This window comes from Octopus bimaculoides, chromosome 19 (assembly GCF_001194135.2).
Source record: "Octopus bimaculoides isolate UCB-OBI-ISO-001 chromosome 19, ASM119413v2, whole genome shotgun sequence".
In the NCBI taxonomy this organism is placed as follows: Eukaryota; Metazoa; Mollusca; class Cephalopoda; order Octopoda; family Octopodidae; genus Octopus; species Octopus bimaculoides.
In genome coordinates, this window is record NC_068999.1 from 51,604,246 (window position 1) to 51,619,015 (window position 14,770).

Here is a 14,770-nt window from a genome sequence, read left to right on the forward strand (position 1 = left end):
ATATATATATATATATATATATATATATATATATATATATATTTCATCATCATCATCATAATCATTTAACGCCCTATATATATAGTTTATATATATGCATATACTTTTCCCTTTTTCCTGTGCATCAAACTAATACACCTGCTTGTTGTTCTCTCTCCCATCTTTTTTGTTTTCTGTACATTTGAGCCACATATATATATACACACATGAGAGCATGGGAAAGTGGTTAAAATGATGATGACAATGAATGTGTGTGTATGTATATATATATATATGCACACACACACACACACACACACTACATATATGTCAATGGTGGCTTTGTGTCTACGTTCCTGGTGAACATTACATGTTATGGCTCTGTGCGCTTGAAGTGACAACAGGAAGAGCACCCTGCTGCAAAACAATAAGACTACAGTTAAGTTACCTACCTAACTTATGCCAGCATAGAAAACCAGTTGTAAAACAAATGAATGAACAATATATACAAGCATACAAGGGTGAGTTGAAAAGTTCATAGGCTGACCAAGATATTCTCATGAAATGTGACCAACTGAGGTTTATTTTTCAACATATTCCCTCTTACAGTTCACATATTTTTTTCCATCAGTATTGCTTGGATCTCATTGGTGCAGAAGCTTTCAACCTGTTGGTCAAAAGTGTCATCAACGGCAGATGTGATATCATTATCACTACGGTGCTCCTTCCCAACCAAGTATTTTTCCATATCGGCAAACAGATGATAGTCAGATGGGGCTAAATCTGGCTAAATCTGGAGAATAGGGAGGATGATCAACCGATTCAAAACCACAGTCATACATATGAATTTTAAACATATACACATACACACACAGAAAATCTGCCTTTTATAGATAAGATATATATATATATATATATATCCATGTTTGCTTTTATGTATAAATTATACCCTATGCAATTCAATATCTAACACTTATTTTATTTGTATTGAACAAAAATTTCCTATTAAAACTTTTATAGGCACTGTATCTGACCCTTAGTAATATCAATTTTTTTTTTTTTTTTCTTTTCAGCCATTGAAAATTTATACAATCATCAAGAATTTAGTGTATCTATTGGTTTACAAAGTTGTCACTTGTTGACCAATGCAAACAGGTGAATTACATTTTTATTCATATTTATATATCATTTTTCAAAATTATATAATTATATATCTTCATTGTTTATTAGTACCATAGATGTTTCTTCAGTAGCAAACTTTAGACAGTTTGTAGAAATACCTTGGTGAAGAACTCCAGCAATTTCTTAAATCTCTTATTATTATTATTATTATTATTGTTATTATTATTATTATTGTTATTATTATTATTATTATTATTATTATTATTATTATTATTGTTATTATTATTATTATTATTATTATTATTATTATTATTATTATTATTATTATTATATTAGATCAAATTTGAGTATGGAACAACTAAAATACATGATGACCAGATTTTCAAATTCACCTGAATACGGGAAAGTAGTATGCAGCTTATTGGAGTTAAATCTGAAAACAAAGGAACTGCAAACTGCCAAAGAATTAGTTGAGAACATAATTGCTGGTATGTTAGTCTATATTTAATCATATTTTAATTGAACAAATATATTATCAATATGTTTTTTATCTTTAGTATAGCTAATGGAATTCTTTTATGCAAGAATCAAAATTCTACACTGTAAACGTGGATTTATTTTTATAAATTTAAAATGCAGTTTTAATCATTTCTTCAATCAATATCGTAACTGTATATCTTCAGCCCACAATACTAAGGAACCACTTGATTTATCCACAAGAAAGCAATTACATTATATATTTTGGGAGCAAGCTGCAATGGCATATGAAGTAAGTTTGTAAAGTTTGCTACAATTGGAATGTTATATTTGTTCCAGGAATGTGTTTAATATGTAAAATTGGTATATCCTATAACGTTATACTGCTGCATTTAGTGGCTAGGGCAAAAAATCCTGAAATATGGCATATACGCCCTTCAGCCTTTTTTGCATTTTCAATCAGAGATAACCTTAACAAGTGTTATAGTTGTTGTTGTTGTTGCTGCTGCTGTTGTTGTTGTCGTTGTTGTTGTTGTTGTTGTTGTTGTTGTTGTTGTTGTTTAGTCCTGATCAGTCCTGGTTAAGTAGATTGATGCTTAACCAGGGCTGCCATGTTTCTGCCATGACCATCACAATCAGGCTTCTTTTTTTTTTTTTTCAGGAATAATGAGGGTGCAAATCCTACCTCAACCTCTTTGTTTTTTCCAACAAACAGAGGAACATTGGTTCTATTCTTTGACATGTCGGTCCCCACACTGCACCTCTTTAAGAGATTTAGAAATAACAATGTTTCTGTTTATTAGATCAGTGTCTGTGTGTCACTTTGTAAATTATATATTTTCGAACGAGAATTCAGCTGTGCTGTCTAACCAAGCAGCTACTCTGTGCTGAGAAAGGGTAATAACCCAGAAACCAGCCCATAGATGTTGCTTTGTGCTGGATGAGGTTGCTGGGCTCCCTTGTTCAAAAATATAAAGACGCATATATTGTGTCGTATAGCCAGCTGGAAACGACATTTCCTGGGGCTAAATAACAGTAACATTCGCCCCATCCAGGACTGCCACATTATGTTGGCAAATAGTCTTTACTGATGTTTGTATGTATGTCTGTATGTATGTACATGTGTTCATTTTGTGTTTGTATACATCCCTGTAACTTAGCAGTTCTACAAGAAGAGATCAATTTGACTGAAGAGATCTGATTGACCGAAAGAGCAATGGAAACCTTCACAGTAGTGCCAGTATGACCATAGTCCAGTGACTAAATCAAGAGAATAAAGAACACCAATGTTCACAAAAACAATAATTTTCATTTTGCATAATATTCAGTTTGCACTCTTTACTCTATTTCCTGATACTTTGTTGATGTACTTATTTTCATGTATTTCAATTCTCTTCCTCTTATATCATTTTCAATCCTAACTGTTTCGTTTTGTTGTTTTAGCAAACAAATTACCAAGAAGCACTTGAGTGGTATAATTATTCCTACAATCTGTTCTCCTTTGGCGAATATTCAGATAAAAACTTGGCCAAAATAAACAGGAACCGTGCTACATGTTACATACATTTGGAGAGTTTTGACAAGGTAAATCATTTTAATGTTAAATAGCTTTATTATTAACCCTTTAGCATTCAGATTACTCTGTCGAATATAATGCTTATTCAAATATACCAAATATACTCACAAGGCTTTGGTCGGCCCGAGGCTATAGTAAAAGATACTATAGTAAAAGATACTAGCAAGGAAAAGCTATTTGAGAGGGTTCATCGCAATTTCAAATTCCATATGAACACTTGTTTAGAGCTACATGGCCAACACTTTGAATATTTGTAATTAATTACCTACTTCATTGCTAATAAAGCATACTTGATATCTCCCTTGGTGTATGACTTTGTGGCCACCATGTACTTTGGTATGCATTCTAAGATTGGATACCCTTCCTAACACCAACCACTTTAAAGAGTCTACTAAGTGCGTTTTATGTGGTACCAACAACAGTGCGGCCACAAAATAGAAACATTATCTTAAAAGTGTTACAAATAACAGCATAATTTCTACAGTTAAAATAATTGTTTTTCTGTAAACAAAAATAATTAATTTACTGTTGAAATTTTTATGTACTTGGAATAAAATGGGGAAAAGAAAATCATTAACTAAAATGTATTATTAGTAGCTCCAAAATAAATTGATTCATTAGATAACGAATGGCCTCTTCTTTACTAGGTCTATTTATGGGTCTTCATATTTGAGTGAATTAAGTAAAGTGATTTAGCTTCAGGTAAATATTTAACTAACATAGGAAAAAAAAATTTTTCCATATTTGTTGCTGTTGTGGTGATGCTGCTGCTGCTGCTAATGATCATGATCATGATCATGGTGATAATGATGATGATGACGATGGTGATGACGATGACGATTGCGATGACAATGATGATGATGAAGGTGGTGGTGGTGGTGGTGAAAGTGGTGGTGGTGGTGGTGAAAGTGGTGGTTGTGGTAGTGGAGGTGGTGGTAGTGGTGGTGGTGGAGGTGCTGCTGCTTGTGCTTCTACTGCTGCTGCTGCTGGTGGTGGTGGTGGTGGTGGTGGTGGCAGAAGTGGTGGTCATCGTGAAAAAGAAAAGCAATTGTTAGAATGAGCAAGGAGATCAGATCTAAATGGCTACAGTCTTATCTATATGATCAATAAGTTCACTTTATAACTCATGAAGTTCGGGGTTTGGTCACAATGTTACAGCATCTTGAATAATGATTGTCTTCCATTACAAAGACGTGAGTGAAATGTAACGCATAGAAACTGTGTGGAAGCCTTTGTCATACATAAATGTGTGTGCAAGTTGTGATGGTGGTTGAGATGAACTTGTAAAGTATTTTATGGATTTCAAAAAGAAGATGGAAGAAGAATAAAATTAAGCAAGAGAGAGAGAGTGGGGGGGGGGCAGACTTCGAATGAGGTTAGATAAGAACACAACAGTGTAGAGAAATTCAAAAATGATAGTATTGTAGTAATAATGGTAAAATAGAATTGATCTGAAAGTTTCTTCTTTTTATTACCCAGGTTTTTTCAAAATACATTAACAATAGAAAAGAAATTGCAATAATCAACTGATGATTGTATTTCTATGAATTTTTGTCTCTGGCAGAAATGTTCTTCTCATAACAAGTCATTCCTGAGTCTTTCAAAAAAAGTTCAGTCAGCATTTTATATAATTTCTGTAAGTTATAGTTTTGTATCACTTTCACATATAACCTATTTTCTAGGCTAGAGATGCTCTTTCAAAAGCTGAGAGTTATGATCCAACATCCCCATACACTCAGTTTATCATTTTCAAGTTAGCTCTCACCCAAAAACAGCAAGATATCGGTGAGTGTACTAAACTTAAGATATCTTTTTTGTTTTTTGTTTTTTGTTTACCATTTTCTTTTATCCTTTTACTTGTTTCAGTCATTTGACTGCAGCCATGCTGGAGCACCACCTTTAGTCGAGCAAGTTGACTCCAGGACATATTCTTTGTAAACCTAGTATTTATTCTATCAGTCTCTTTTGCCAAACTGCTATGTTATGGGGATGTAAAGGCAGCAAGCTGGTAGAATTGTAAGCATACTAGGCAAAATACTTAACAGCATTTTGAGTTCAATTCTGCTGTGGTCAGCTTTGCCTTTCATCCTTTTGGAGGCAATAAAATAAGTACCAGTTGAGAACTGGGGTCAATGTAATCAACATAGCTCCTCCCCCAGACTTGCTGGCTTTATGGCAAAATTTGAAACCAATGCGAAGTATGCTGTAAAGATGCCAAGCTGGCAGAATTGTTAGCACACCAGGCAAAATGCTTAGTGGTATTTCATCTATCTTTACGTTCTGAGTTCAAATTCTGCCATAGTCGACTTTGCCTTTCATCCTTTGGGCTCGATTAAATAAGTATCAGTTAAACCACTGGGGTTGATATAATCAACTTATCCTCACCCCTGAATTGCTGGCCTTGTGCCAAAATTTGAAACTAATACTATGATGTAAATATAGTAACAAAGGGAGCCCCCTCCTCCAACTGAGACCCCCATCAGTCATGAATGACCATGGGATTGCACCTAGAAAGCTACCCTCCCAGGCACAAGTCCGGGCAAGGTTGTTTATGGAAGACCAGCAGTTGCCCATGCATACCGGCCTCCCCTCTCCACGCCACCAGTGTAATCCAAGGGAAAGGCTGATACAGCTTGGCACCAGTGACGTCGCAACTCATTTCTACAGCTGAGTGAAGTGGAGCAACATGAAATAAAGTGTCTTGCTCAAGAACACAACATGCAGCCCGGTTTGGGATTCGAGCTCACAACCTCACGATCGTAAGCTCGACTCTCTAACCACTGAGCCATGCGCCTTCACTGCATGTAAAATAACATTTGATTCTCCCAGAAAATATGGTACCAATTTCTTACCAGCTAGACAACTAGGGATGAGTATCAATACCAGTAATATCATAAAACTCCTGAATTGATGCGAGTAGATTAAAACTTAAAAGCTGACTCCTCTACTAACATTCCTCGTTCCAGTAACTTGCTATCATTTCTTTTTTTTTTATCAAATGATTGTTTCTCTTGCACAGCATCCGAAGCCTTACAGAAGATGTGTGATTATGCTTCAAAGGACAGCAAAAACGATGAAAATTCAGCATTCACTGCGGATGCATTGATACGGCTGGCTGCTCAAATGGCTTTTGAGGTAATTGACCAGGGTGGGTGACATTTTCGCACAGCTGTTTCAGCTGTGACAATCTGGTGCCACTGATTCATTGCTGACTATTTGACATTAGACATTTCAATGTTTCTCTCATTTTCTCCCTTCTTCTTCTTTTCTCTCTCTCTCTATCTGTCTATCTATCTATCTCTATCTCCCTTTCTCTATCTCCCTTTCTCTATCTCTTTTTACATGTGTGGGCATATTTCTCTTTATGTATGAGGAGAAGGGAAAGTGTTTATATCAATAATGTTCAACTAATAAATTGTAATGTCTTTCTCTCTCTCTTTCTCTTGCTCTCCCTCCCACTCCTCTTCTCTTCTGTCGCCTCCACTCCCTCTCTTTCTCTCTTTGTATGTGTGTTTCTGTGCTTGTGTGTGTGTGTGTGCCTCCAGTGCCAAAATGTACTGTCACCAAAACAGGTTCAACATCCAGTCAACCGTGCCAGATGGCCAGCCTCCAAACAGCTGTGCCCAATCATCTCATTCCAATTTGCCCAATCTTTCTAAATAGAGTCAAAGGCACAGCTCCTTCCTGAATAAAACCTAAGAAAAAATCTTTTTGAAATTCTCAACTTATCAAAATTATTGCAAAAATTAATTAAAGAATTTTCCTTTCTAGTTGATTTCTATAAATTAACTAGTTAATTATATTCTTTAATAAATTTTTAATATGTACAATAACTCTGAAATGCAAGCATCCACTAGTTTGGTTAGGGGTCGCTGCAAACTGACTTGGTATATCTACACCTATCAGTCTACAGCGAGAAATTTTCTCCGTAGCAAAACACAGTGAATGGCTACCTTATTGGTTTAAATACACCTCAAACATATTTGAACCAGTAACAACAAGTTTGTATTTATACACATCAATGCTTGGCACTTTCATTCCATACAATAACTTATATGATTTTTGGTTGTAGAAAAAGAAAAGGAAAATAAAGAAAGCTTCTGACAATGCAGAAAGTTTTACAAAACCTTTATATTTCAGGCACAAAGGCCCATTTTCAGGAGAGTCATTTGCACCAACAGTCAGGGAGTTGCTGCTGCTGCTGTTAACCCAAATGCCAAGTAGTTTAAATAAAATAATGAAATCAATGTAAATACACATATCTTGGACTGCTTCCTTCTGAAGAGAGTCCTTTGTGCCCAAAATATAAAGGGTTCTTTTTCTTTTTATAACTTCTGCATTGTTAGAAGCTTTCTTTATTTTCCTTTTCCACTTCTGTACTACAATGCTTCAAGCAAACTACAATGCTCTGATTTTTGGTTAATTACAGAAAGACGAAACAAACTTGGCTGCAACAGCACTGGAGATATTTTTGAAAGGAAGTCACATGTCAACAGAAACACTAACAGCATTGCGATGTCTCATTAGATTACTGCTATCAAACAATGATGAAAATGATAGGTATTTGAGTACCTTGTTACTATTTATAACAATATGTAATGATTACATAATGGTGTGCCTTGTAACTGTTAGAAACAATATATATAGGGCGGTGAGTTGGCAGAAACGTTAGAACGCCGGGCGAAATGCTTAGCGGTATTTCGTCTGCCGTTACTTTCTGAGTTCAAATTCCGCCGAGGCCGACTTTGCCTTTCATCCTTTCGGGGTCGATAAATTAAGTACCAGTTGCGTACTGGGGTCAATCTAATCGATTGCCCCCCCCCCTCCTACCAAATTTATTTCAGGCCTTGTGCCTATAGGGGAAAGGATTATTAGTAAAGAATAAAGCTAACCAATCCTTAGAGGAAAAGGTAAAACATGCCTTGAATAAGACTAATCTAATAATAGCTGTTTGTTTTGTTAACGTTTTGCTCAATCATTTCCATTTCCACAAAATAACATGTCTGTCGTTGGTTTTCTTATTGATGTTATTCTTAATTTTGAATTCTTCACTTAACATTTTGTTTCATTTTTTTCACTCATTCTCCAGGAAGTCTTTGTCTCGACTTCTTGAACACCTGAGAACAGGTAACATGAATTTCAATTCTTTATTGTTTTTATTGTTTTTTAAACTTTTAACAAATAACATCAGTGCTATATATATAATTTGTTTTCTAAAGCATTAAAAGATAACTTTATCTTGTTAAGATAGTCATAGACATTGTTTAAACTAGTAGTGTAAAAGATTCCAACATGCGGCACAGCGGTTAAGAAATTCACTTTGTAATTCCATGGTTCCAGGTTCTATCTCACTGTGCAGCACCATGTATCTTCTAACATGACCTCAGGTTGACTAATATTTTGTAACTGGAATTTGGCAGGTAGAAACTGTATGGAAGCCCACTGAATATGCATGTATATATATATATATATATATATATATATATATATATGAGAGAGAGATGAGTGTATGAGTTTGTTTACCAGTGTCACAGTGTCATCTCAGTGGTTAGAGTGTCAGGCTTACAATCATGAGGTAATGAGTTTGATTCCCAGGCCAGGTTGTGTGTTGTGTTCTTGAGCAAGACACTTCATTTCATATTGCTCCAGTTCACTCAATTATAGAAATGAATTGTGACATCATTGGTGCCAAGCTGTATCAGCCTTTGCCTTTCCCTTGGATAACTTGTCAAATATTAGGGTTTTATTTATGTAATTTACTAACGTCCTTCCCTCAAAATTACTGGCTTTCTACCTAAATTAGAAATATTTATCATAATTGTTTTTTTCTTTGTTTTTTTCAGCTTATAAATTTTTGAGTGAAATCTCAAACCCAACAAAATGTTCTCAAGACAATCAGCAAGTAAACATCCAACTGGAAGCAACTTGGTTCACAAAAATTGGTAAATATGTTTCCATTTGCAATGTTCCATATATTTATATGGTGCTCTCTGATTTAGGCACACGGCTGGCATTTTTGAGAGGAAAAGCTTAGTGAAAAGCTACTGACACCCACTGCCTAGTTTTTGATTGATTCTTTATTTTATCAGCTTCATAAAGGGGACAGGGAGAACAAAGTCAACCAAGGTGTAAAGGGATCTAACCAGGACAGAGCCAAACACTACAATGTATTTCTGTCCTTTGCATTGATTATTCCATCTCTTTCTCAAATACAGTGTGGGTCAAAAGTCACGCACCAAGATATTTGACATTTTATTTATATTATGTTGTAATTATTATTATTATTCATTTTGTTCGTTATCTGTTTTTAAATCTATAATTTAATGAAGAATAAGTTATATTTTTGTTGGGATATTGTATTATATTAATGTTTCTTGCAGCTTGGAATTTGGCTATTCAATCAGAAAAGTCACCAGATTTTTTAAGAGATTTCTTCATTATTTGTTACAAGGTAAAATTTAAAGCTTCTATCTGCTTCATAAAAGTTTGTATCATTACTTTCATAAGCAATTTGATAAGAACATTAATTATTAGCACATCCAACATAACTTCATCATCATCGTCATCATCATCAATTAACATCAGTTTTCCATGTTGGCATGAGTTAGACAGTTTGGCTGGAGCTGGTAAGCCAGAGAGCTGCACCAGGCTCCAGTCATCTGTTTGGTTTCTATGGCTGGATGCCCTTCCTTATGCCAACCACTTTACAGAATGTACTGGGTGTCTTTTACACGACACCAGCATGGGTGCCTTTTTTGCATGTCACAGACAACAAATCCTAAAAAGCAAGTAAATTCTATAATCAGTCGACAAAATTCCGTCAGTACACTGATAACTGACATACTGTATCATGTGATTTTAACTCTATTGTGAATCAAAAGTAGCTATCCACCATTTTACTGGCAGAATATATCAAAAACAGATTTATAATTCAAATATAATTCATGTGTATTTTATACAAGTTTTGAATTGTGTTTTTATTGTTATTTTCTTGGTTTGTTTGTTACAGTTAACAACATTGTGTCCTTCTGATCTGGATTCAATGACACAGCAGAAGACCTGTTCCCTAATTGTTGCTGCAGCTTACCTTCAGCTTGCCTCAACCACTTCAGATTCAGATGAAAAAGTAAGTCAAGAAATTTGGTTATATAATTCCTGCAAACTCATCTCAGTAAAATTTTTTAATAGTAATTTTTTTAAGAAGAAAAAAAAAATACTTTTCTTTATAATGCAGAAAATTTTAAAAACCTGTAATTTCAGGCACAAAGACCTATCTTTCAAAGGATACAGCCAACTTTGACTGTATCCATCTGAAGTTGGGCCTTTGCACCCAAAATATAAAGATTTTTCAACTTTATCTCTGCATTGTTAAAAGCTTCCCCCATTTCTCGTTTCATTTATTTTTCTTTATATTTCACACTGTACTTTTTAAAAATTTCTGTTCAGTTATTGATTCAACCATCAATATTGCTTTAATGGTAGAGGTATAGAAAATATTTAATGGTAATCAAATATTTTGTATTCCTCTTTACCTCTTTATATTCTGATACTGAATCCTGCCAAGGTTAGTTTTGCTTTCCATCCTGCAAGGATCAACAAAATAAGAACCATCAGGAACCAGTATTAAATCTTGACTACAAACCTCAGCCAAACTTTGCGGTTTTGTACTTATGCCAGAAATCAAAACTGATACAGGTTAAACAAACATGCTTAATCATCTGCTTTCGTTAGATGTTTAGGTGCATACATAGCCGTGTGGTTGAGAAGTTTGCTTCCCCGCCAAGTGGTTTCAGGTTCAGTCATGTTGTGTGGCACCTTACCTTGGGCAAGCGTCTTCTACTATAGCCTTGAACTGAATAAAGCCTTGTGAGTGGATTTGTTAGATGGAAACTAAAAAAGGTTATATATAGAAATATAACCGATTTATTGCACAAATTTTTAACTGCAAAATGTTATATGGATCCCCCAGGGTCATGTGGACCCCTGTTGAGAATCATTGTTCTAGAGCCTTGGTTCTTAACTTAGTGGGTCACATCTTCATGGGGTCATCTTAAGCTCACAAGGGGACCCTATGACTAGTGATGGGGTTGGTGGTGAGGTGTTGTGTTAGGTCTTTAGAGAAGTCATAATTTTTCTTTGAAATAAAATATTCAAACCAGATGCAATACTTTTCATTTTTTTTAATGCATTTTCAAAAATATTTTTGTTGGGATTAGAATACGAATAGGACATAGTATTACCAGTGAAGGTAGAAAGGATTGTTTATCTCTCAGTTCTGAATCAAATTCTGCTGAACCCAACTTTGTTTTTTTGTTTTTTTTTTTATTTCTCCTGTATCAATAAATTAGAAACAGTTTTATGCCAGCTTAACTATGTAAACAATACCTAAGAATTAGGCTTTTGGATCCAGTCAACATATCAAGATAATGAAAGTAACTTTCACTTTATATAAATGTATTTACTACTTACAGAATACCTTACTAACTGAAGCCCTTAATTATGTAAGCTGTTGTAGAATTGTATGTAATAAAATCCTCAGTGAAAAGCTAATATCTAATGGTGAGTTCTCCTATTTTTTAAGGGAATTTAAAAAATTCAGTTATCATGTTATTTAAAATGAATTTATATATTTCTTTCTTTATTAATAACGCTGTGTAACACGATTTTTGTCCTTGGGTAGCAACCATTATTTCCTATTTGCTTACCCCTAGAAAGTATGAAAAATGGCTAATATTTCCTTCAGAATTTGCTTTTGTTACATTTATTCAAACCCCCAAAGAATCCCTCTCAACACATGGCTATGATGCTCCTCCACTACTCCTGTTCACATTCGGAGATGCAGATATTGTCAGCCACTAAGGGACATGCTAAAGTGGTTAAAGTCTAGCAACTGACAAGCAAATCTGTGGTATTGAGCAGAATATTTGCTACAATGATATTTCTGCTTCAGCAACTCAGTACTGAATCTGAAATGTAATGGAAAACAGGTCTGTTTGAAAACCTTGATGTCCAGGTCACAAAAGCAAAGTTTGAAGGGAATAGTAGTGATTTCCTTTGATTTCTAGATAGAAGCAAATAGGAAATAAAACTTGTTGACCAAAGACAGAATAAATTAATCAGGTGAAAAAATAAATTTGTTTTTCAATGAATTTATCAAAATTATATGCTTCAATTTTCCTATATCTCTTCTATAAATACCTCCCTTGTTCTGTTTATTTAAAATGCATATTTGCAGGTGTAGCCTATAATGACTACCTTAAATTCAAAGGGTGGACACACTAGAAATTTTTCCCTGTTGTTTTCTTTAAAATGCTTTTAAAACATTGAAGAATTACACATAGGATAAAAACAATAATGGATTTATTTCTTAAATGACAACAGAAAATAGACCTCCCCTGACTTAATTGGTATGTTAATATAAAAATAATTACACAGCACATGGTTTGAGAATACAAGTTTGATTTACAGCAGAATTCAGATGTGACCCTTTCTGATTTATGTTCATATCATTTCAATGTCCTTTCAAAACCATATTTCTCACACTGCAAGGAACATATTTAGCTACATTATCAAGCAACATCATCTTTTTGTATTCCTTTTGAGCTATATTGCTACACTTACTCACAAAATGTGAAATTGTTTCATTTTTGATGTCCTACAAAGAGGCAATTCAATATTCTTATTTATTTTGAACTTGGTGTAATTAGTTCTCAAAGCTTTTTCTTGAGTGTTGCAAGTCAATGCTTCAGTGCATCCTTTCAAATCACTTTTCCTTAGCCACCTCCAGATGTTGGCCTTGTCTTTCCCTTCCATTTCTCTGAGGTATTGCCCATGCGTCCCTTTCACTTTCCTGTTATTCAATCTGTGCTCTCCATCTTGTTTCTTAGTTTCTTTTGGGTGTGTCACATTTTCACTAGGTATCACATTACTATTTCTAACAGCAACAACCAGATGTTCAATCAGCTACTTGATAGACCATCCCAGACTGTTTTCCTCATTGACAACACAGAATATCATTAGAATATCAACATAGATTATGTTGATATTCAGAACACAGAATATCAACATAGAACATCATTCTATTTTATATCACTCCATCTCTCTCCAATCCTAATTCCTTCAACCATTCACCATCTTTCTTATGATTCTTTCCATTATCTCAGATGTTTCTCCAAAGCCTCTAACTTTCTTCAGCATCATATTTCTCACTGCTGTTAACCTTCCAGTTCAACTGCTGATAAACCCTTTTCTGATCCTCTTAGAACAATCTACTGATCTTATATTGTTCAGTTCTTTGATTCTCTCTTAATTTTTATAGCTAGTTTTTCAAGGGCTACATTAAACCCCCTTTTTCTGGATTGTATATCTACATTCTAGTTCTTGATGTTTCCTTTTTCCTGAATTTTTTTTTTTTTTTTCGTTTTTCAGATAATGAAAATAAAAAAGATACTGTTGATAAATTACTTCTTTTATATGAGTTTGAATCCAGAGCCAAACTGAAAGATCCAATACTGGAATCAGTTCTCGAAAGAGCAGTAATGATGCCTTACAGTGATGCAAAAATGTTTGAAACAATAGCTGGTTAGTATCAGATACTATCACAGTATAGTGAAATAGAAAGATTGTGTTTTTTGGTTAACTTAAATATATAAATAACAAAGCCAGTTTTGTTTATTCTATACACTGGTAGCAAAGTACCAGGTGGAGCACATATACTGACCCATTATTCATTTTATTATAAAATACAAAGTTCTGGATTCTGGTTAATGAAAGTTTACAGATTGATTGTTCCCTAGTCATGTATAACATGACTAGGAAACAAACTTCTTAATAACATAGCCATGTCTGTGCTTGTTATATTGCATATAATACACATACACACACACACACATGTATATGTATCTATGCATGCATGTATATAATTTTTCTAATCCTTAATTATAGCTTTAGCAGTTGACCCTCCGGCTAATTATAAAAATCTCAGCATTAGAGCCTTAAAATTAGCATTAAGGAAACATCTACAATCAAGTTTACCTGATTTTATGGCTGTAAGGTAGGTTGATAAACCTTTGACATTTAGCAGTCTTTCCTATTGTAATTTACTTTCATAGCTCATTAAGTTTGTTAATCAATTTTCTTCATTATTACATTTTGATTGTGTCTTTGTATTTTTAAATCTTGGCGTGTATGTGTGTGGGTCTGTATGTACAATGTGTATACTTAAATTTGTGTGTGTAAATATTTATATCTGAATTTGTGTGTGTTTGCATATGTGTGTGTATGTGTGAGTGTATGTGAATGTGTGTGTAAATGTGTATATCTGTGCGTGTGTAAATATGTATATCTCTGTGTGCGTGTGTTTGAATACATTTGTTTGACGTGTTTATTTATCAAATACATTTTGTTTAACTTATTATAACTCCAGCAAAAACTTCCACAGCATAATAGAATTGTGTTTTGCCCAAGCTGGAGGACATCACATTTCAGAAGCTCAAAATATTGGTGCAACTCAAAATGATCTCTTTACATATTTTGAAGAAGTTTTTGAATTTATCGAACAAAAGGCAAAGGTCAGTCATGTACATATATATATATATATATATATATATATATATA

The 14,770-nt window shown here is 34.1% G+C and overlaps 1 protein-coding gene across 1 annotated transcript in view; it reads left to right on the forward strand.

Moving 5' to 3' along the window:
* LOC106883399 (testis-expressed protein 11) overlaps window positions 1–14,770 on the forward strand; it is a 37,394-nt gene that overhangs the window by 21,303 nt on the left and 1,321 nt on the right. Inside the window, exons 13-27 of the mRNA XM_052974720.1 lie at window positions 1,053–1,134; window positions 1,438–1,589; window positions 1,785–1,870; window positions 3,022–3,162; window positions 4,837–4,939; window positions 6,174–6,289; window positions 7,584–7,714; window positions 8,244–8,281; window positions 8,998–9,096; window positions 9,535–9,605; window positions 10,164–10,280; window positions 11,626–11,713; window positions 13,583–13,735; window positions 14,099–14,207; window positions 14,580–14,724. Of these exons, the coding sequence (XP_052830680.1) occupies window positions 1,053–1,134; window positions 1,438–1,589; window positions 1,785–1,870; window positions 3,022–3,162; window positions 4,837–4,939; window positions 6,174–6,289; window positions 7,584–7,714; window positions 8,244–8,281; window positions 8,998–9,096; window positions 9,535–9,605; window positions 10,164–10,280; window positions 11,626–11,713; window positions 13,583–13,735; window positions 14,099–14,207; window positions 14,580–14,724 (1,631 nt within the window). The remainder of the gene's footprint in view (window positions 1–1,052; window positions 1,135–1,437; window positions 1,590–1,784; window positions 1,871–3,021; window positions 3,163–4,836; window positions 4,940–6,173; window positions 6,290–7,583; window positions 7,715–8,243; window positions 8,282–8,997; window positions 9,097–9,534; window positions 9,606–10,163; window positions 10,281–11,625; window positions 11,714–13,582; window positions 13,736–14,098; window positions 14,208–14,579; window positions 14,725–14,770) is intronic.